This window comes from Apodemus sylvaticus, chromosome 10 (genome assembly GCF_947179515.1).
Source record: "Apodemus sylvaticus chromosome 10, mApoSyl1.1, whole genome shotgun sequence".
Taxonomy (NCBI): domain Eukaryota; kingdom Metazoa; phylum Chordata; class Mammalia; order Rodentia; family Muridae; genus Apodemus; species Apodemus sylvaticus.
Window position 1 is genome coordinate 44,770,178 of NC_067481.1, and position 22,148 is coordinate 44,792,325.

Genomic DNA, 22,148 nt, shown 5'->3' on the forward strand with positions numbered 1-22,148 from the left:
TCCTCTGACCTCCGTATGCAAGCTGTTGGGCGCACGCACACGCGCACACGCACACATACACAAAACAAATATAAATAAGTAAATGTAACAAATCCCCTCAAGTAATCTAAACACACATAAACAAGAGCTGGTCAAGTCACAAGAAGGCACTGTGTGCCATTGGGGAAAATGGCGTAAGAACCCAAAGTGACCTCAGTACTTACTTCCAGGTCATGCTGAGTCCCCTGGACCCTTGGTCCTCCCGAGCCCCTCTACCCCCAGATGACCAATGTCCCCAACCACCCACCTGTCCATTGCTGGGACAGTCTCCATTCCCAAACGTGCTCGTCACCACCAGAAGTAGCTGCTCCTCTTCCAAGGCGCTTGCCTTATACTGGTCCATGCAGACAACCTGTGTGACACACCATGGACATCAGCCTTTGGCTCCCAGGGGGCCACTTACACTCACCCGAGACTCCTTCCACCTAAATGGGTACCTTGGTGTTGAAGGCATAGCTGAACAAGGCCGCCAGGTCCCTGGCTAGCGCCTCGGATTTCCCTGTCTCAGTAGCAAAGAGGACTGTGGCTCTGACTCGGGAAGCCATGACTTTTCGCATTAGCACGGAAGCAAAAAACACCACCCTGTGGGGATGAACAGACAGACACACAGACAGCTGAGCACTGAGTTAGCCTCCAGAAGAGATGGAGCAGGAATGACACTGGGTTGTGGGGGATGAACTTCCACTTCACATTTTCTGACTGGTGGCCCCTGTGCATCCTAACTCAGTCTCCTTGGCAAGTCCTGAACTACAGAAGCAAATCAGTCTCACAATTGGTGTCTAGAGTTCTGGGAGCCAACACCATAAAGAACACTCTCTGTATGTCCTGCCCTTCATGGTGGAGTCAGGGAAGCTGCCTCAGTAAAAGGGACACAGCACAGACAGAGGGACACACCCACTTCACGTACTTCACCAAGACTCTGAACCGGATCTCTCTCTTCTTGGGCTTCAGCTTCTCATCCTGCCAGATGTGGGTCTTCCAGGGTTCAATCTGCAGAAAAAGAGGGGAGTTGAGGGTGGAGTTCTGGCTGGGCTTGGGCTGGGGGAAGTTGGAAAGGCAGAGGACCCTCTACTGCACCCCACCACGGCTTAGCCAAAGCTCAGGCCCTACATGAGCCACAAAGCAGAGGGCACTTGGCTTCCTCTGTCATGGTCACAGAAGGTAGGCCCATTACTTTTCGTATCTTTTTATTGGGTACACTAGATAATGTGAAGCCTAATCTGGGCACCTTAGAGAACACAAGGTGGCACTCAGCTGGCATGTACAACCCTGGGTTGTCACACTACATAATCTGCATGGCTGAGCTACAAGATGGGGAGGGCGGGAGGCTCCTCCCTGACCTGGTAGTAGTAGAATGGAGATAGGACATAGTTCAACATCTCCTGGTGGAACACAGGGGTGATGCTCCCAGACACGGGAGGGACCAGCCAAATCCAGTCTGCAGGGCAGCCTCCTCGGGCCCGGTACTCATTCTGCATGTGCTTCATGAAGGACTCTGAAGCTGTGTGGTGGTCCATGATGGTCACATTCTGCTTCTGAAGGGAAAAAGATGGAGTGGGCTGAGATATGGCAGCAGAGAAGAGCGGCGAGAGTCTGCACCGGAGGCCGGGGATCTATGCAGTGGCTCCGCCCCTGCTCCCAGTCTTCTCACTGACTGTTGCAGAAACGCACACAGGTCCAAGCCCACAGGCTTAGAGACTCAGGCCACCACCACAGCCACGTATATAACTGACAGCCCGCAGTCACATGAGAGTTTCCTAGGTTCTCAACCTGCAGGCCTTCACACTGCTCAGGGGTCACTAATCAGCTATCCTGCATTTCAGATAGTTACATATGGTTCAAGCAGTAGCAAAATTACAGTTATAAAGTAGCAAGGAAAATAACTTTATGGTCAGGGGTCACCACAACATGAGGAACTGTTAAAGTGTTACAACATTAGGAAGGCTGAGAACAATTTCCCTAAGAGCAGCCTTCAGAAAGTCGAAGGCACAGGTCTCCATGCATTACCAGCAGGCAGAGAATCTCAGGTGTGGGCAGCCCACACTGCACTGTCTTGTTTCAGGAAAAGAAAATAGAAACTCAAAGGAGGCTCACTGTGGAGTGCTTGCCTGGAGAACAAGAAGCACTGGGCATCTATAATCTCAGCACTCTGGGTACAGGATGAGGATTGGGAGTTCAAGGCCATCCTCAGCTACGTGGGGAGTTCCAGGCCAGCCTGGGCTACAAGAGATCCTCTCTCCAAAACAAACAAACACAAAACCACCAGAATCATCTGTAGGGACAGAGGGGACCAGAGTGTAGGGAAGACAAGCCATCCACATCTTAAAAACTAGAGACCTAAACTAGTCTGGAAAGATCCAGTAAAAGCAGCTGCCCCACCAAAGTCTGGAAATCCATTTGACAAAGAGAAGCTGGGCGGTGGTGGCGCACGCCTGTAATCCCAGCACTTGGGAGGCAGAGGCAGGTGGATTTCTGAGTTCGAGGCCAGCCTGGTCTACCGAGTGAGTTTTCCAGGACAGCCAGGGCTACACAGAGAAACCATGACTCAAAAAACTAAAAAAAAAAAAAAAAAAAAAAAAAAAAAAAAAAAAAAAAAGACAAAGAGAAATTTGTTTACAACTTGGGGGAGGGAGGGCTCAGTGGGTAAGGGCATTTGTCACCAAGCCCAACCTGAGTTTCTTTTGTTTTCTTTTTCTTTTTTCTTTTTTAAAGATTTGTTTTACTGTCATATATAAAAGTACACTGTAGCTGCCTTCAGACACTCCAGAAGAGGGCGTCAGATCTCATTAAGGATGGTTGTGAGCCACCATGTGGTATGATGCCCTCTTCTGGCCAGGTACTGCACACATGTGGTGCAGGTAAAACACCCATACACAAAAAATAAAATGAAAAAAAAAAAAAAAACAAAAAAAACAACAACATATAAGGGTAAAAGATTTAAAAAAAAAAGAAGAAGAAGAATTTTGTAAAACCCCAAGTAGAGTTGTTCTGGATTCACAGTGCCTTCATACCCCTGTAAAGTAACAAAAATTCCCAAATGGAGCCATCATAAGCCAGGACTGTCTGTGCACATATACAGTGCACATATGACATCCCTTGGATGTCAGGAGCAGATGATAACTACAACAAGCACAGATGTGCCAACCACGTGTGTCACCCTTGGGAACAAGTGAGCTCCAAACATGTCTTATGATCAGTTAATCCTGGCAAAGACCCAGTGAGGGAAACGCAATTCCCATTTTTTGTTTTGTTTTCCTCTTTGAAAAATAATTCATGGAGTTGCCCAGCCTGGCCTTGAACTCATGATCCTTCTGCATCCACCTCCTGAATGCTGGACTCACGTGCTCCATCACACCTGGCTACTGTCCTTACTTCATAAGGGGGAAAGGCCATGCCTTTTTGAAAAGTGTTCTGGAAGATGGTGACAAGAATAGCCTGGAAATTTGGACAGTAGAGGACACCATCGGGGATGACCGGGTCTCTGTAGATTTGCTGGGACATATCTGCATCCTGCCGAGGCAGGGTTCGCAGTGGGAGTCCCTGGGGGTTAGGATGTGTGAGTCAGGGGTGGGTGGTGCTTCCTGCCTGAGCCTGCCCCAGGGGGGCTCTTCCTTCTTTGTGTAGCTCACCACTCCTTACTCCCTGAGCACAAGGTGAATCTTCCTGACAGTGACCCAGCCCTGGAGGACATTGTGTGATCCCATTGCTTTTGACAGCCGCCCACATTCTAATGCCTGGCACTCACGGGGCAAACATTAAGTCTCCATTGAAAAAATGAATGGGGCTGGGCAGTGGTGGTGCACGCCTTTAATCCCAGCACTTGGGAGGCAGAGGCAGGTGGGTTTCTGAGTTCGAGGCCAGCCTGGTCTACAGAGTGAGTTCCAGGACAGCCAGGGCTACACAGAGAAACCCTGTCTCAAAAAAGCCAAAAAGAAAAGAAAAAGAAAGAAAAAAAAGAAAAAAGAATGAATGAATGAATGAATGGCCCTGCCCAAGGCTCTGGACTCCCGACCTCTTCAAGTTCCCCAGGAAATGGAACCCACTGGAACAAAGCTGAGGAGTGACGGCAGACAGAAGGCTCAGTCCACACAGGAAGCAGCTGCTGTGTCTACCGAGCCAGTGAGGCTTGAGTTACCCTGCCCATGTGGAGGGGGCTCACCTCCGCTTGCCCACCCATTCCATCACTTCCTGTCCTCTGCCATGAGCTAGACTAGAGGCCTAGCAGTGAACTCAGTCCTGATCCCAGCCCCGGGGAGCCCTGAGCACTGCACAGCTCACATTTCCAGTGGAGGAAACAAACAAGAAAGATAAGGATCATCCACCTACAACCAGATGCTGGAAACCACTTAAACAAGACCAAGTTAAAGGAGGAAAAGAAGGCAGTGGGGGCGAGGAACACTGCCGAAGTGGCCTGGTCCAAAAGGGGTTCTTTAAGGAAGTGAATGGCTGAAACCTTCACAGGGGGAAGGACCTGGTCATAGGGTGATTTAAAGGAAGAAGATTTGGAGCAGGAGGAAAAGTAAGGGGGCCAGCGAGATGGCTCAGGAGGTAAAGGGGCTTGCTGCCAAGCTGGCCAAGCTGAGTTTGATCCCTAGAACCCATACATTGGAAACAGAGAAGAGATTCCTGTTAGCTGTCCTCTGCTAACAGCTCTGCTAAGTACATGCTATGGTGTGTGTGTTACCTTTACACACACACCATAGCATGCACTTAGAAGAGCTAAGGGCCTGTGTTAGGACCCCTTTTGCTGAGTTTTTGAACCCTGCAAGAATTTCAGATGACCCAGGAAGACAGGAAGGAGGCTGCAAGTGGCGGAGGAAGCGGCCGTGTGAGGAGATGGGGCTCACTGGCTGTAACAGGAGCAGGAGAATGAGAAGGAGCCCAGGGATTGGCAGTAACTATTGGCTAGCTGGCCATGTCTGTCTTGCAGCCAGCACAGCTGATTTGTGTGCAGTGGGAATGATGGGGCAGGGAGGGGCCCTGGGGACGCAGCTAGGAGGAGATTCTCTGAGTGACGACCTGGAACAATAGAAGCCAAGCTGCACACCATGCCCAAGTGCAGAAACAGGCAGCCTTGGGCAAAAGGAGTTGCCCAGAGCTAGACCAGCACTAATGCTGGGTCTCAGCACCCAGCAAGCATGAACACATGCACACGTGAATGAATGATGTTGTAAAGGTAACATCAAGTGCCAGACAAGCAGCTGGATCAAGCGACCTTGCTAAAACCTCTACCAACCCCCAAGACAGCTGACACACCTGGAAACTGTGGAGCACAGCCACATTGATCTCTGTGACAGCCCGGTCTTTCCAGAGGGAGGCCAGTGTGTGGGTCTCCAGGCCCATCCTTCTGCCCACTTCCTGTAGAAACCAAGAGATGAGGGTGAGGCAATTTGGGGGGGGGGGAGGCGTCCCCAACCCACCAGCCCGATGCCCCAGCTGGCCCAGCTGGGTAACCCTTGTCACCTCCAGGATGTTGTAGCGCTGTGTGTCACAGAAGTCTCTAACTCCAATCTCGGTGCCCATGTACCAACCATTGAAGGGGCAGGCTGGGAATTCGAGGCCACCCACTTCCAGTAGCATGTTGGCCACTGCAGGCAGAGCATACCACTTCAGCCCGAGCTCCCGGAACCACTCATACCTGGCAGAGAGGCAGATCCAGTTATAATTAGGGTCATCTCTTTTGACCTCTCTCCCCAATCAAAAAATAATTAACATCAGTAAAAGGGTTAACCAAAGAAATCCTTCCTTTTCTCTGCTTTTTTGAGACAGGGTCTCATATCCCAGACTGGTCTTGATTTTATGTAGTTGAGGATGGCTTTGAACTTTTGATCCTCCTGACTCTAACTCCCAAGTGCTTGTGTCATCCACACTAAGTTTATGCAGTGCTGGGAATCAAAGCTAAGGCTTCAAGCATGCTAAGCAATCATGCTCAACTGAGCCCTAGCCCTAGGACTAGAAGAGTCCTTCTGAAGAGATGATCTCAGTCACCCCACCAGGGGAGATAACAGGGAACACCCAGGGTCGCTCATTCTAGAAGACATCTCTTTATTCAATCATCCATGCAAATGGGTCAGGTATATGCCAGACTAAATGCTGAGCCTCTGGCATAATGCTGCACCCGAGGACTCTGGCACCAGACAGTTGGGGTTCAAGCATTGACCAGGGGGCTCCTAGCCCCTCAGATCCTCAGCATCCCCATCACATACATAGAGCCAATAACAACAAACACATGGGATTATTACAGACAGTATCGTTCATTGTATACTTAGACACTCTACAAATATCTATAATTAAGCACCTACTATGAGCCCTGCACTTTATAGATGAAAAGTTAAGATTCTATTCCCAAAGTTACAGTCCAGAATCCAGACCATAGACTGTAGACTATAGACTATGAAGGGTAAGTAAATACACCAGTGAGAAAATGAGAAATGAAGTGTGGTCTGGGGTTGGAGATGGGTGATCAGGAAAGACTTCTCAAAGGTGCGGTGATGTCAAAGGGAAGACCTTTTGAAGAGAAAACTGGAGCCTTGCACAATTCCGAGGAGAGGGCAGATCAGGTAGAGGAAGTGGGGCAGAGGCCCTGAGCCAGGGCTGAGCTCAGTATGCTCAAAGGCCAAGAGCTGTCAGCCTGGGCTGCTACCTAGTAAATCTCCACATATGGAGGCATTTTGCAGAAGTTCGACCAGCTGCGCTCTTGTGGCCCTACACTTCCTCTATCTAGGAGGGGCGTCCTTTCCCTAAGAAAGCTGAGAGGAGGCCATCATAGAGACAGCTCGGCAGGTAAGGACAGTAGCTACCATGCCTGATAAACTGAGTTCAATCCTTGGGCCCATAAGGTAGGAGCCAATCGAATGACTCCTGCAATTGACCCCTGACCACACACACACACACACACACACACACAGAGAGAGAGAGAGAGAGAGAGAGGGAAGGAGAACACACACACACACATGCACACACACACACTATATATATACACACATAACCAGACACACATACATCACACACAGAAACATACAAGTACACCACACATACAAACATAGAAACACACCACATTTACAAACATAAACACATACCACATACATTACACACACTATATACACAAACAACACACACATGATCATAAACATACCTCACACACACATGATCATAAACATATACCTCAGATATCATATACATACATACAAACATACACATATATGCACACATACAATCACATACAGGTACACACACAAGCACACACATTTACATACAGACAATAAATGAAAGAAAAAATTTAGAAGTTGTTGGGAGGTGAGCAAAAGCCTGGTTCTACTCAGACAGACGCTCAAGGGCTCTCCTTAAGCCACTGCCTCCCAGGACCCTGTTTGCTAGGCTGCTGCTCCCTCGGTAACCATCAGCAGCTCCTCATAAGGCTGAGGCTGGAGAGGAAAGACCAGGGCCGATGCAGAGGGCAAAGAGACAGACCTTGCAACATCTATCCTCTGGGCACCGCCTGAGACTGGGCTTGTGTGCACATAGCCTGTAGCCTTGGGGACTTACTTGGGATGCTCCATGGTAACCTCCAACACAAGATCAGGAGGGATTTCAAAGACCTCTGGATCTTGACCGTTAGCCTGCAGGACCAGAGGCAGCACATCGAAGCGGCCATAGCGGGGCTTCCAGCCCAGGTCGATGCACAACTGAGAGAGAAAAGAGCCCAGTAAGTCTGCAGGCCCAGGCCACACATTGCCCAGAGGGACCTATGAAAGGCTGGATTGGTACCTGGGTGAACTCCAAGGTAGCAGGATCCCCTCTGATGGTGCCATCGGGCATCTGGTAGCCGGCATACCTGATGAGCTGTGAATTCCAGAGCCTGAAGTCGTGTTTCCCGTCACTCCTCTGGGGGAACACGGTGATGGCCGACCTTCCCCAGAACAGGGACATAGTCATTTACTAACTCCGTGGTTGGGGTGAGTGGGGCAGGGGTTCCCAGCCAACCTCCCTCCGCTCTTCCCTGTGCCCCAATCACCCTGAAATCACCTGCGAGCTTCTCCCTAACCATCAAGACCAACAAGGGGCCCACCACTCTGGGAAGCCTCATGTCCCTCACACACACACACACACACACACACACACACACACACACCGCCTTTCACTGCTGGACCCTTTTCTTCTCAACGTTGGCGGCTGTGCATCACAGGTTTGCAGCCGATGGAACTGCATTCTAGGGTATCACTCACCTCTGTATCCCACCCTGTCACCTCCCTTTCCCTGGCCTCTGGCTTAGTCCTGTGCTGAATCTCCATTAGGTGTGCACCAAGTGTTATTTGCATGACAGCGAATGACAGACTGAGCGCTATATAGACTAGGCTAGCCTTCAACTCACAGAGATCCACCTGCCTCTGCCTCTTTTTAAAACAAGACAAAGTCTGTCAATGTGACCCAGACTGGCCTGAAATTCATGGCAATCCTCCTGCCTCAGCCTATCCATGGCTGAATTCGCTGTTATGTACCATCAAACTAAGGAAATTGTTTTTTATGTTTTGGTTTCATTTTGTTTTTAAGGCAGGAACACATGGAGCCCAGGCTAGCCTTAAATGTGCTATGTAGCCAAGAATGGCTTTGAACTCTTGATCCTCCTGCTTCCACCTTTCCAAGTGCTTGGATAACAGGCACGTGTCACCAAGGTCTGCTCGAAGTGGCTTCCTAAGGATGTAACAGCCCATGGTTCTAAGTTAGAAGAGGGGTGGGGGAAGAGCTGGGCCTATGGCAGAAGCTAATGGGGAGAAGGCTGCTCTCACCATTCCACTTCCTGGAGAAGCTAAGCCTTATTCTTTTCTCTCTCCTCAGTTTCTCCTGGAGCCAGAGGCCCCTCTCCTCTGCTCTCCAGCCTCTTCTGCCTGAGAGTGGTCGGTTGGGCCCAGCACAGCCAGGAAAAGTGCCTCACCTGATGTTGCCGTTGTTGGTGGCATAAAGCACGTGTCTGCAGATGTGCTGGAACATTTCCTGTGCTGTGTTACAGCTCCGGGCATCGAAGACCTGCACAGGGCACACCCAGATCACACCATGGAAGACTGTGATGACAGAGGCTTGGGGCTGACTCAAAGACCTTGGGGACCGAGGGCAGTTCACTAACGGGGTTACCCCTTCCTCTCTGCATATCCGGTGCCCGTCTCTAAGCGGTCCTACTCCCTCTGCTGCTGAGGCCATCCAGAAGGCCCCAGTAAAACCAAATGACCAAGAGTGTCTGGCTTTAAAAACCAAAAGGCAGGGTCCCCACAGCCCCAGCCTGGATCTTCGCCATGGGAGTGCATACCACCTTTGAGGCTCCTGGATTTTCTCAGTCCAAGTGCACCCGATAGGACCCAACCCCGCCCAAATGACCCTCCAAGGAGCCGATGTCCCAGGAGGCTAGGATAAATAAAATGCTCTCTAGGGCCAGAAACAATGGAGGCAAACATTTGTAGCATCAAGGCCTCAGGAATAAGACACCCAAGGCTGCTGGTTGTCTTAAGATGGTATGTGGTCCCTGCATTTTACATGAAGGTAGGTCATCTAGAAACCCTGGTGCTAAAATAAGATTCCAGACTCCTAGAAGGGGTCTGGGACATCCCACCTCAGGGGTTGGCTGTAGTCTGCAGAGCCCTGGCCACCTCCTCTGCCTCAGGGCCTGCCCAGCCCTGTTCCTCCTTCTGCTCTGCCCATCAGACTCACCTGCAGGTTGGACCACTGGATCCTTCCGATGCAGCGAGGGGCGTTCCTCCAGGCCATCTTGGTGGCAAAGATGAGCTCATCCAGAGTGAGCTGGTAGGTTCCTGTTGTTTCTATCTCCTTTGTTACAGCTTCCACCCTGGCCAGATGGTCCTCTATTTTTGCCCTGGGGGACAGGAAATTGTCAGGAAGACCAACAATAGCAGGACCTTACATGGGGATTCATTCAATCCCCAGAAAGCAAGAACTGATTTTGGACCCCAGAAGGGCAAATTGTGCTTCTTGGGATGTTGTCCTCTAAAGGACTGGTTTTGTGACCCCATTCTTAGCTTACTAGGGGTTGATTTTAATCCATCTCCATCTTGAGGTTCTTAGTCCTGTTGGGAGAAAAACCACACTTCTGCTCTTAAACTGGACCCTGCCAGTTGTTGTAGTCATGACAAGGTCTTGTCTAGCCTAGAACTTCTAACCCTCTGTCCTCCCTCTCTCAAATACCTGAGATTGCAGCTGCGTGCCATCACAAGTAACTTAGGAGGCTTTGCTGTATTTACCCTGCAGTCTTAAGACTCTAGAGTGTACAGTACGAGACTCAAGAACACAAGCATGGTAACAAAGAGAGGACACAGACCCAGGTGATCTCCCTGCCAACCCCAGGCTCCAAGCTGTCTGCAGTGGCTAGGACCTCCCACCTTCCACCCAAGGGGAGACTGCAAGCCTTGAGGGCTCCTCAAAAAGCAAGGCAGGCCCAGACAAGACCTGAGATCAGGACTCAACTTGAAGGACCCTAGTGCCCACCCAACGGCTACACTCACTAATTTAAGCATACTTCAAAGTAATTTCAGGGGAGAGGAGCCTGGTCACAAAGACTTTGAAACACACCACACTACAGACACACACACACACACACATTCCACAGCAACCTTGAGATTTCCAACCAGCACCACCAGAGGCTTTCGAAATGACAACAAACAAAATTATTTAAAGAATGAACTTGGTCAGCAGGAGGACTTGGAATGAAACAGCCTTTGGGGCAGGCAGAGGGTCTTGGCACCTCCTTTTTGACTACAGAAAGACTTGAAGACAAAACATTCAGCGATGTTTCTCTTCAGTGATCCCCGTGAAGGGGAACTTCTGGGTGAAGTCAGTGTCCTTCATCGTCGGAGGAAGGTTCTAGAAATACCCCCCACTCTGTACCCAAACACGAAAATGCCAGTGTCCATGGTTATGGCAATCCAGTGTGAAGGAGAAAGATGAAAACCTGCTGTCATCTACCCAAGAGTGGGCCTGACTTCTTTGGAAGTTTTGGCCTCTCCTGTTGTAATCTCAGGAGTGACTGGTCCTGAGCAAAGCCACCCCCCTTCTGTAATGAACAGCGCAGTAACTGTGGTAGCAAGAAAGGAACAGGGGCCTCTGTCCTTCACAGGCGTGTCAGGAGAGAGACAATTGTTTCTCTGGCCAGATACAGAATAGCAAGTGGAGAAAACCATATTCCGACTTTATCTCTTTACACCCATTTGTAATTTCCAGGAGAGTTTGTGTAAATTAGGTAAATTCAGGCCAGTCTGGGTAACATAGTAAGTACCTGTCTCGAAATAAGAGATTCAAAAAAATAAGTGCTGGGCCAGGGGCTCAGTATGTAGCTCAGTGGTAGACAGAGACTGGTTTGGCACCCTAGGTCCAGGCCCTGTTACCACAGAGGAAAGGGGAGAAAAACAAGGAAGATCTCATACAGTTATAAGTTATCTCAAGCACATTATTAACTTGGTTACAGGTTGAGTGACTGATTTGTAAAGGCAAGTTTTAAACAGTGTTCCTTTGAAAAACCCACTCCCACACACAATTAACTCTGAAGTCTTCAATATCAAGAGAGTATCAACTCTTGTGGGACCACACAAGATGACTTTTAAAAGAATATTTTAAATTTAGGGTTTTTTTGTGTGTGTGTTTTTAATTGTTTTCATTTATTTGTTTGTTTCCCTTTAGATTTTTTCATCATTGTTTTGTTTTGAGGCTGAGTCTCACTAGGTAATTTTGGCTGGCCTAGAGTTCACTATGTGAACCAGGGTAACCTTGAACACACAGAGATTTTCTTGCCTCTGCCTTCAGAATGCGGGGATTAAAAGCATGGGCCGCCATGGCCAGTGAATTTGACTTTTAGCATTTTCCTTGACTGCTTTCCTTCCTTCTGTTTTTCTCCCCTTTCCTCTGTGGTAACAGGGCCTGGACCTAAGGTGCCAACCCTGGCTCTATCCACCACTGAGCTACATCCTCAGCCCCTGGCCCCAGCACTTACTTTCTTGAACCTTTGAGACCAGTTCTCACTCTGTTGCCCAGGCTAGCCTGTATTCACCAGTCACCCAGGCAGTCCTTGAACTTGGAATCCGCCTAAGATCTGCTCATTTGTCACAGCTAGAGAGCGGTGTCAACCACACCTGGCTCTTAGGCTTAACCCAGCAACTGGGAGTTTTTCATGTGCTTGGTGCTAAATAAAAAAATGGCCAGATAAAGGCTATCTAGAACAATCCCAAAGCCCCAAACAGCCACGTGTTAAGAACAGAGTGGGAAGATCAAGGAAACTGAAGTTCAGTGCCACAGATGCCCAAACACAGGCTTACAGGACAGCGCCCCCACAGGCTCCATCCTTCACAAGGCTGAAGACAGCCCCTCCCAAGATGGTTGACCTTGGCCCAGGGGACAAGGCATCAGTGTTCTGCAAGCTCCCTGGTAAGATTGGGAAGCACGGCTCCAGACGACAGAGGCCTCCTGTCAAGGGCCCTCCCAGCTCTGGCATTCCAGCGCTGTGCAGAGGAGAAACAGGTATCACCAATGTATTGGCTGTTTTTGTGTCAACTTGACACAGGCTAGAGTTATCACAGAGAAAGGAGCCTCCCTGGAGGAAGTGCCTCCATGAGATCCAGCTGTGGGGCACTTTCTCAATTAGTGATCAAGGGTGGGAGGGCCGCTTGTGGGTGGTACCATCTCTGGACTGGTAATCTTGGGTTCTATAAGAAAGCAAGCTGAGCAAGCCAGGGGAAGCAAGCCAGTAAGAAACATCCCTCCACAGCCTCTGCATCAGCCCCTGCTTCCTGACCTGCTTGAGTTCCAGTCCTGACCTCCTTTAGTGATGAACAGCAATGTGGAAATGTAAGCTGAATAAACCCTTTCCTCCCCAACTTGCTTCTTGGTCATGATGTTTGTGCAGGAATAGAAACCCTGACCAAGATAACCAAGAACAGCAATTTCTGCTCTAGGTCCCAGATACCCTTCTGAGTCTCATGCCCCAGGTAGAACTGCTGTGTGAGACTGTGCCACAAAGTGACACTGCTACACTGTCCCCAGCAGCCAGAGAAGACATTCGCTGTCTCAGTCAGTCATTCTTACAACTGGACAGGTAAATTAGTCACTCGACAGTGTTCTATAATCAGACGTCATCACCTGTAGCTGTCACCCTGGCACTCTGAAGAACAGTTGTGGGCAGAAGTCAGCCTTTACTATTCCATGAGATACTGTCTCCAAAACATACAATGAGGGACCAGAGAGACGGCTGAGCAGGTAAAGGCATTTGACACCAAATCTGACCTCAGTCAACCCCAGGAATCTACACTGTGGAAAGCGATGCCTGACCCCCACAGTTTGTTGTCTGACAAAAACATGCTTGCTGTGTCTCAGGCACCCCATTCTCCATCAAGTAAACAGATGTTTAAAAACTCGAATACATACAAAGATAATTCATTACAGGTCAGCACTGTTCCTAGCTATTTGTAGCCTCTGATTCATTTAATCTTCATATAAACTCCTACAAGGTGGGTATATTATAATAGATATTTTGAGGCAAGAAAACCAAGGCACTTGCCCGGGCTTGAACTCCAGAAGATGGCTGCCTGGACCCCAATCTTACCCAGGCCACACAGCCCCACCATGATTGTGACTCTATGCATTGACAACATTGGCAACTGGCAATGAAAAAAATTGCCTTCCATGCTGGACAATACTTGGTGCTTGGAGTGACTGACTGATGGACTTAAGAATGAAGGAGTCTGGTCACTGGACTCATAGAAGCCTCATGGAGTAAGATGATAGCATTCCAGAGATGTAGCACCCAAGCAAGTCAGGTCTCCTGGACTCTAGCTAGACGAGGATAATGTCAGGGCTGTTTCTGGGAATCTTGCTCATATCTGTAGGAGGAGAGCCCTGACCAGACAGTCTCTAAAACTTCCTTCTATTTCAGGATAAAAGGATCCATTCCAAGTCACTGTATTACAGCCTTGAGGCTAGGGCACTGTTCTAAATTTGCATACATCTCATGGTAGTCTAGTGAGCCATACTATAAGATACCCACTTTACAGATAAAGAGCTTGAGGCCCAATGAATTTCTCCAGGACTCATCAGTGGCCTGGTGGAGCCAGAATCCAAAGCCAGTTACACTCTCCTCTAAACCGTCGGACATTTTTGCAGTGTCGAAGCCTCCTTTAGGCTCTGTGCTGGGCCTGGAGCCCCAGCAAAGCTGGAGACTGCAGAGTTCATGGGTCAGAGTGGAACAGTAGGAAACAGGTCGGCTCCAGGGTGTAGGGCAGAGGGGATGTCACTCTGAAGGAAGCCAGACTTACTCTTTGAAGGAGCCGTAATACTGGTTGATGAATTCAATGGCTTGAGGCAGAAGCTCCTCCAGTGGGGTGGGCTTGTCTCTGGGTCCCCTGGTCAAACTCTTGGGGTTCATGATGGACCCCAAGCAAGATTTGGACTTGCAAGTGAAATCCTGGAAAGAAAGACAGGAGTTGAATAGGGTTCCCATCCCCCTCCCCATGCCACCCCCCACCCCCGTCCGCCCCACTGCGACCCCCATGCCCCAACCCAGTCATAAGCCCCGCCATTCTCTGGCTGACGCTCACAGGGACCCTATGCAGGCTCCTTGTCCTTCGGGCCCACCAAGCTTTCTCCAAGCCTAGCCCCCCTCTCCTTTCCTGAGACCAGGTGGGTGTGAGATGGCTTCTCTCTGTCCCTGTTCTCCAGTCTGCTAAAGACACAGGGACAGCCTCTGAGAAAACTCCATGGCTTCCTCCTAGGGGATAGCCAGTCTGCTTCCCTCTTTAAAAAGACCCAGCTAGCTCCTCAGGGAACATGGCTCCAGTGTCAGCCCAGAGAAGCTGAATGAGAGAATGACTATTCCAAAGTCAGGGGAGGCTTAGAAAGAACTGCCAGAAAGACGGATGCCCACATGTCAACTGTAGCGTGTCTCTGTTTTGCTTTGTTTCTGAGGTTTAATGTTAGGTTTTGAGATAAGGTCATATGTAGTCCTCAAACTCATTATAGAGCAGTTCACTATGAACTTCTAATCCTCCTGCTTCTGCCTTCCAAGCTGGTCCTTTCCTACTTTATAGCTACAGTATGAATCTCTCTCTCTCTCTCTCTCTCTCTCCTTTGTTTTGTTTTATGGGTCTTTCTTCTTTCTTTCTTTCCCTTTCCTTCCTTCCTTCCTTCCTTCCTTCTTTCTTTCTTTCTTTCTTTCTTTCTTTCTTTCTTTCTTTCTTTCTTTCTTTCTTTCTTTCTTTCTTTCTTTCTTTCTTTCTTTCTTCTGGTTTGGTTTTGGTTTTTTGAGACAGGGTTTCTCAGAAACCTGGCTATTCTGGATTCCTTTGTAGAACAGACTTGCCTTGAACTCACAGAGATCCACCTGCCCCTGCCCCTGCCCCTGCCCCTGCCCCTGCCCCTGCCCCTGCCCCTGCCCCTGCCCCTGCCCCTGCCCCTGCCCCTGCCCCTGCCCCTGCCTCTGCCTCCTGAGATTAAAGGTGTGTGCCATGCCTGACTTGTTTTATGTTTTGTTGTTATTATTGTTTTTTCGAGACAAGGTCTCTCAGTGTAGCTCTGGCTTGTCCCTGAATTCACTATGTAGCCCAGGTTGGCCTCAAATTCATGGACATCAGTTTGTTTCCTCCAAATGTTGGAACTAAAGGTGTGCACTGCTTGGCCTCATAGCATGAATTCTAAAGTCAGAGTAAGGAACTTAAAGGCAGAAAGGAACCTGAAATGATTAGTTTCAGTCACTAGCTGCTTAAACCACTGTTACCTTGCATCCTTACAGAGACAGGAAGCTTCCTCTGCCAGTTCAATTCAGCTTTGGGCAAGTCTAATAGACAATTCTCAGATACCCTTGAAATCTAAGAAAATAGTAACTGGTTTCTGTAGCCTTTTGTCTGACCTTTTAGGTTATCTGCTGTCTAGCCCAGTAGTTAATGGGAATTTTGCCTCTCCTACTTCCTGCTATAATTTATGAAGACATACTTTGCAACATCTTTTGTCTGAGAAGATGGCTGTCTAGTAAGTGCAGGAAATACATGATAGACCCACGCAGGGCCTGTATGATGGCCTGGTTGGGACAAAGGTGGTGCTCCCCAACTCCCAGACTTCTTACCGATGTGGCTTTATGGTGAAGGGTGTCATGCAAAATCTCTCCGCTGCCCCAGTTTTTGATCCTTACATGCTGTGGGCGGGTTGATGGAGTCACATGCAGCTTGTCCTGGGATTCTGGAACATTCTAAGATGGGTAAACATCCAGAGTTTTCTAAATGTCTCTAATCCCAACAACCATACAAGTGTCCCCTGGGCCTCTGTACTCTGCTTGGGTGAGAGACGGAGCTGTGTGGGCACGCGAGACAAGAGGCCAGTCCTCAGTCCTCCACCCTTCCCAGAAGTTGGGCCAGTGCCAACTGAGCATTGCAGGTGGCTGGACCAAGGCCAGGCTTCTGTCCTTACTGAGGCCTGGCTAGTGCTGGCTCATAAGGGGAATTCAAGTCTGAAGAGAGGGCGGATGCTGTGGCTGGGACTGCCAAGGACAGAGCTGGGACAGATACTCCACTGTCTTCCTTCTCCAGGGACACCTTTCCCAGCTCCATCTCTCTGCCACCTCTCTACAGTCCTTAGAATGGAAAGGGTTTCAGGAAGATGGGATCCACAGCCAGAAGCCAGGGGCTGAGTCTGAAATCATTTCGGAAAATCGTTCCTCCCGATTCCAAGAATGTTCTTAAACTACCTATGGTGGTTTGAATATGCTTGGCCCATAGGGAATGATACTGTTAATAGGTGTGGCCTTGTTGGAAGAAGTGTGTCACTTTGGGTGTGGGCTTTGAGACCCTTCTCCTAGCTTTCCTGGAAGAGACAGTCTTTTCCAGTTTGCCTTCAGAACAAGACGTAGAACTCTCAGCTTCTGCACCATGCCTGCCTGGATGCTGCCATGCTCCCACCTTGAGGATAATGGATGGAACCTCTGAACCTGAAAGCCAGCCCTGATTAAATGTAGTCCGTTGAAAAATTGCCTTGGTCATGGTGTCTCTTGACAGCAACGGAGCCCTAACTAAGGTACTACCCGACCCATTCTGTCAACCACCAGGCAAGTCACACCCTGGCAACCTCTACTGCTGAGCATCGGGACTGTCCTACTGTCTGCACCCTCCTTGGCTCCCTCTGTACCCCAGGTCTGGGTTGCTCCATTCGCTCCCCAGATCTTGGCTTCCTGTGCCTTCCTGTTGAGCCTTCAAAGGGCTAAAGCCTGAATCTACCAAAGGAGAAGAATGAAGGGCTTCCCATTCTCTGTGACCAAACCACTGACCTGGGCTGTCCCGGTGAAGAGCTGAGGGGAACCATTTTGGTGCTTGGCAGGTCTGCGACCCTTAGGGTCATCCTGTGTTGTTGGGCTGTGAAAGGAAACAGTCATCGTGAGATGGAGTCTGGCTGTGTGAGTCCCGATCTGGCAGACGGGACACTGAGGGCTAGAGGTGGGAATGACCTGTTCCCAGCTTCCAGTAGGGAGGAAGAGGGAGCCAGTTTAGAGAATCTTGTCCCCACTTCCCTCTTCATCTTTGCTTTGACCACCCAAAGCCAAACTGATATGAGGGGAGCCAGCCAAAACTATTCAGATACAAAGGCACACACACAAGCTCTGGGAAGATGCCCGCCTCAGAGAGCCAAGTGCAAAAGCCCCAACAGCCCAGCCCTCCCAGGCCAGCCACTCGCCACTTACTTGGCTTAGCAAACTTTATCTTGTGTATTTTCGGTTTTCATTTTGGTGGGTATTATATGTTTGAGATGCGGAACTTTCTAGGTAGACCAGACTAGCCCTGAACTCAGAGATCCACCTGCCTGTGGCTCCTGAGTGCTGGGATTAAAAGCATATATCACCAGGCCCAGCTCATCTCTTTTATTTAAACTCTTAGTTTAAGCTGGGCATTTCAAGTATTGGAATCCTAGCATCTGGCAGGTTGTGACAGAAAGGTTAGGAGTTTGAGGCCAACCTCAACTACAAAGAAGGTCCAAAGCCAGTTTGGGCTCCAAGAGAACCTACAGAGCACCCCAAACCCTTAGTTTAGTTTGTTTACTCTGCACACCTCGCTGGCCTCCAGCCACCTGCCAGAGCTTCTTAAGTGCAGAGATTCCAGGTTCAAGCCCAGTGCTTGGCTACTCCGGGTATTTACCTTATAAAGAGTGAAAGGAGCAAAGGCAGAAATGGAGGGCACGCACTTGTGATTCTAACACCTGGAAAGTTGAGGCAGGAGGATCTAGAGTTCACAGTCATCCTCAGCTAAGTAGGGAATTCAAAGCTAGCCTGGGCTATATGCTACCTGTTTTGAAAAATAAAACTAAAATAATTACAGGGATATATATATATATATATAGCCAGTTATGGTGGTGTATGCCTTTAATCTCAGCACTTAGGTGGCAGAGGCAGGCTGAGTTCTATGTTTGGGGATAGCCTGGTCTACAGAGTTCCAGGACAGCCATAGCTATACACCCACACAGGCAAAACATCCATACACATAAAATAAATAAATCTAAAACAAAGCAGAACAAAGCCCCCGGACTCCAGTTTTAGCACTGACCCTGTGACCCTGCTTGGTCGTTTAGTGACAGCTCGCTCCCTGGTCCTCACCCCCAAGTGAGGTTTGATTGTCAGCCTTACCATCAACAGGAATCTTGTGGGTTAGTCCAGTGAGAACCTTCTTTATCTTTGCCTATAACCTGCCCTTGCCTCTGCTGAGTTTGGGCGGAACCCTATCTGTGCCTCTGCTACAAGACTGCAGTGGGTCCTGTCCTCACCCAAGGGACTGTCCTCAGTAAAGTCCTTTGTGTGGAATGGTAAAGCCCTGTTAGCAGGGCTCACGAAGGAGGTGTACGCTGACTGGTGTCTGAAAACCCAGCAGTCAGAAGGTGAGGCAGGAGAATTACTTAACCTGAGCTGTATAGTGAGCGGCTATCACAAACAACAAAGCAAAACCACCACCCCTCCACCACCACCAAAGCAAACCAACAAAATCATTGACCGATTCTCTCCTTCTTGCTGGTGACAGAGTTTCACGACCTCCTCGCCTTTGAGCTCACCATGCAGCGGACAATGTCCTTGAACTCTTGCCGTTCAAGACCTCCTGAATGCTGGGATTATAGGCATGTACCACCACACCCATCTGAATAATATTTTCTTTAACATATTCCTCTGATCTGGACTGGTATGCCTCACCAGAAGGAGGAAAAAGAAAAAAGAAAAAAAAAAGAAAAGAAGAGAAAAACAAAGGAAGCCAAGATTTGCTTTCGTACGATCCTCTTTCATACCTGCCCATCTTGGGCTTCACGATTTAGATCAGAAACATCCTCTGGGCTATAGCATAGACTCAAAGACAATGTCGCCATCTACTTAAGGGCTTCCCCTAAACATCAAAATGTTTTAAATGCGGACTGAAATCTCACTGCTGACATGAGACACAGTTACGCTGGCCTCAGGGTCCAGAGCCTGAGGTTGCGCCTAACGCCTCAGTCTGGATATCTCTGACGCTATGATGACACTCTTAGTGCACACATGCAATGCGTGCTTGTGCGTGGATGAATGCGGGCTCCAGCAGGCCTGAAGGCTGCCGGGGGAGATGCCGGCAAAGGTTCACAGTGATTAGCTTGCTGTGATAAGCCATAGGCTAGTTAAATCTCTCTCTTTTTAACTTTTAAGTATCTTGATGTTTTTGTTATAATTGGAATTTTTACAATTTTTCAAGTACTGCTATAATTGAGATTAAGGGGAAAAACCCTTAATCAACGATAAATAGAGCTTTGCCCCAGTTATTATGTCCTGCTAGCAGATTTCTTCTGCCACCCGGTAAAGGGGACCTACGCACCAGATATCAGGTGAGCGTTTTAAGGCTCAGGACCCTTGGTTCCAAATTTCTGCAGTTCCAAATCCACAGTCTTGCTGAGACCTGACTGGCCCATTGCAGGGGTGAAGGACCATTATGGACTTTCAGACAAAGGGAACTGTGGTGACTTGCTCAGGCCCATAGAACCATCTGCTGTCTGTCACAGTGTCCCAGAACTAGGTTCTGAGCGGGATGAGGGCAGAATCCATAACCTGCTGGGGCTTGGTTAGGGGCTTGAGTCCTGGGGTCGCACTGCTACCAGCCAGCCCACCTCCCTTGTGAAAGGGAGAATGCCTTATTGTAAAAGATCATCTTTGACTTTTTAACCTTGTTTGTTTAGAGAGCAATGGGGGCTGGGGGGGGGGGAACCAAGGCGGGAAGGGGGGCTCAGTGGAAGAGCACTTGCTTAAATGCAGTTCAGTTCCCAGTACTGCTGCGCGCACACACCCCGCACCTCAGTAAAACCTTTAAGCGGTGGCACACGCCTCAGCATTTGAGAAGCTGAGGCAGGAGGATTTCCAGGTTTGATGCCAACTAATCAATATAGCCAGAACCTGTCCAAAGCAGAGCAGCGCAAAAGTTCCTTGGTGCAGAAACCCCTAGTGGGCGGCCCGCGTGGGCGCTCTGCCTGGCCTCTCTTGCGTCCCAGCGGGGCCACCCGGGCGCCTCCCCAGGTCCCGCGCGCTGTACCTGGCTGGGCCCACACGATTGGCGACCTTCGGGCCGAAGATCCTGCGCAGGAAGCGACAGAGCCGCGGCCGGGCGGCGTCGCAAGCGCTGCTCAGCCCTTCGCGCATAGCTGGGCCAGCGCTCCTTGCTGGCGCTGTCCCTTTATCGTCGCGAAACCCCTCAGCGCCCGCCCCTCCCTCCCTGTAGCGCCCGCCCTCCTGCTGCGAGCAGGGCTCCGCTCCTAGTGGCCCAGGACAAGCAGGACCGCTCGAGTGCCTCGTTTGTGTATTCCTCTCGCAGGGACAGTAAGGATCGCGACCCAGACTCCCCGCTGCACCGGGTTGTTTCATCACCCTCTAACGAAATCCAACCAAGAAGGGAATTCTTTACCACCTGTGCTTTATGGCGGCAGACGCTGGGGGACGAAATGAGGGCTCTGCTCAAAGCCACACAACAGCCCTAGGACCACCTCTATCTCTGCTTCTCTAGACCGCTCCCAGGGAATGTTTGCCCTTTCTCCCTGTTCCAGGTGGACTAGGACTGCAGCCCCCAGGGACCCTTCTGGCTAACATTTCAGCAAATGAACCCTCAAGCCCAATTACAGTGCCAGAAGTGGTGTTTGTTTGTCTTTAAACCCTTTGCTCTAAATGTGGGACACCTAGATGGTCCCACATTTACCCTTTGTCTCTAAAACACATGTGAACACATGCATGGACACACCCTGCACACTTCTGAATCTCTTGTTTCTGGAAAGTTGAAAGCCACCAGGAACAGGCTCTTGGTCTGCATAGATTTGAAAATTATGTTTTAAAATAAAAATAAATAACGGGCTCCTGCTGCTTTCAGACTAAAATCCCCTTTGTAAGCTGCTTCCTCTTCCAGGAACATCCTCTTGCCACCTTTCCTGGGCAGTGACATTTCTGCTGGTCCCCTCCTCTAAGAAAGTCATCTGCAGGCCACTAGCCCCTTCTGACCCCACAGCCAGTCTGTGCCCTTAAAAGACTCAGCAACACATTCTCCTATTACCTCTCCCTTGTTTGACCCCCCCAGTCCCCCCACATAAGCCTCTCTAACATCTTGCCTTGCCAAGACTGTCCCCAAATAGGGAGGAAACTGTTGCTCCCGTGTGCACCCCCTGTGTCCCCCCCCCATTTCCTCCTTGACTGTAGCAGCTGATCTGTCTTTCTCTTTCTCAGTCCAGTGCATAGTAAGTCCTCAGAGAAAGAGCACATAGAGTATAGAATTTAGAGTTGGCTCAAATCTCAGTTCCTCCACTTTCTAGAAACAGAGCATGTGAGACAAGATGAAAGCAGTCCCACCTGGGTTTTGACATAGTGTTAAGGACACTATAAATATCTGTGGCTGTATATGCTATTAATAAATGGTTCAGTCGATCCATTGATTAAGCAGAAGGGTTATTGACATGTGAACTGGCAGTTGGCATGTGAAGTGCCAGGTGAGCCAGCCTCAGGTGTCCTTGTTAATGGTTTGAATCTCAATCCGGACCTACAGTGCAGCAACCCGGATGGTGGCGATAAGCCAGACTGCCCGGTTGGTTTCAATGCCAGCTTTACC

General features: G+C 49.5%; 2 protein-coding genes across 2 annotated transcripts in view; both read right to left on the reverse strand.

Moving 5' to 3' along the window:
- The window catches only part of Nos2 (nitric oxide synthase 2), a 29,022-nt gene extending 14,531 nt beyond the window's left edge, over window positions 1-14,491 (reverse strand). Inside the window, exons 1-11 of the mRNA XM_052195102.1 lie at window positions 14,343-14,491; window positions 9,739-9,901; window positions 8,972-9,063; window positions 7,807-7,948; window positions 7,585-7,724; window positions 5,503-5,677; window positions 5,296-5,397; window positions 1,380-1,574; window positions 947-1,029; window positions 477-621; window positions 287-391 (exon numbers count right to left, since the gene is read on the reverse strand). Of these exons, the coding sequence (XP_052051062.1) occupies window positions 287-391; window positions 477-621; window positions 947-1,029; window positions 1,380-1,574; window positions 5,296-5,397; window positions 5,503-5,677; window positions 7,585-7,724; window positions 7,807-7,948; window positions 8,972-9,063; window positions 9,739-9,901; window positions 14,343-14,452 (1,452 nt within the window). The 5' untranslated portion in view covers window positions 14,453-14,491. The remainder of the gene's footprint in view (window positions 1-286; window positions 392-476; window positions 622-946; window positions 1,030-1,379; window positions 1,575-5,295; window positions 5,398-5,502; window positions 5,678-7,584; window positions 7,725-7,806; window positions 7,949-8,971; window positions 9,064-9,738; window positions 9,902-14,342) is intronic.
- A 1,211-nt stretch (window positions 14,492-15,702) lies between these two features.
- LOC127694371 (nitric oxide synthase, inducible-like) lies at window positions 15,703-20,701 on the reverse strand. The gene is made up of 4 exons (XM_052195927.1): window positions 20,595-20,701; window positions 17,339-17,423; window positions 16,145-16,267; window positions 15,703-15,735 (listed from the first exon to the last, which is right to left on the reverse strand). Exons 1-4 carry the CDS (start codon window positions 20,699-20,701, stop codon window positions 15,703-15,705), a joined length of 348 nt encoding a protein of 115 aa, XP_052051887.1.
- Window positions 20,702-22,148: the final 1,447 nt, after the last annotated feature.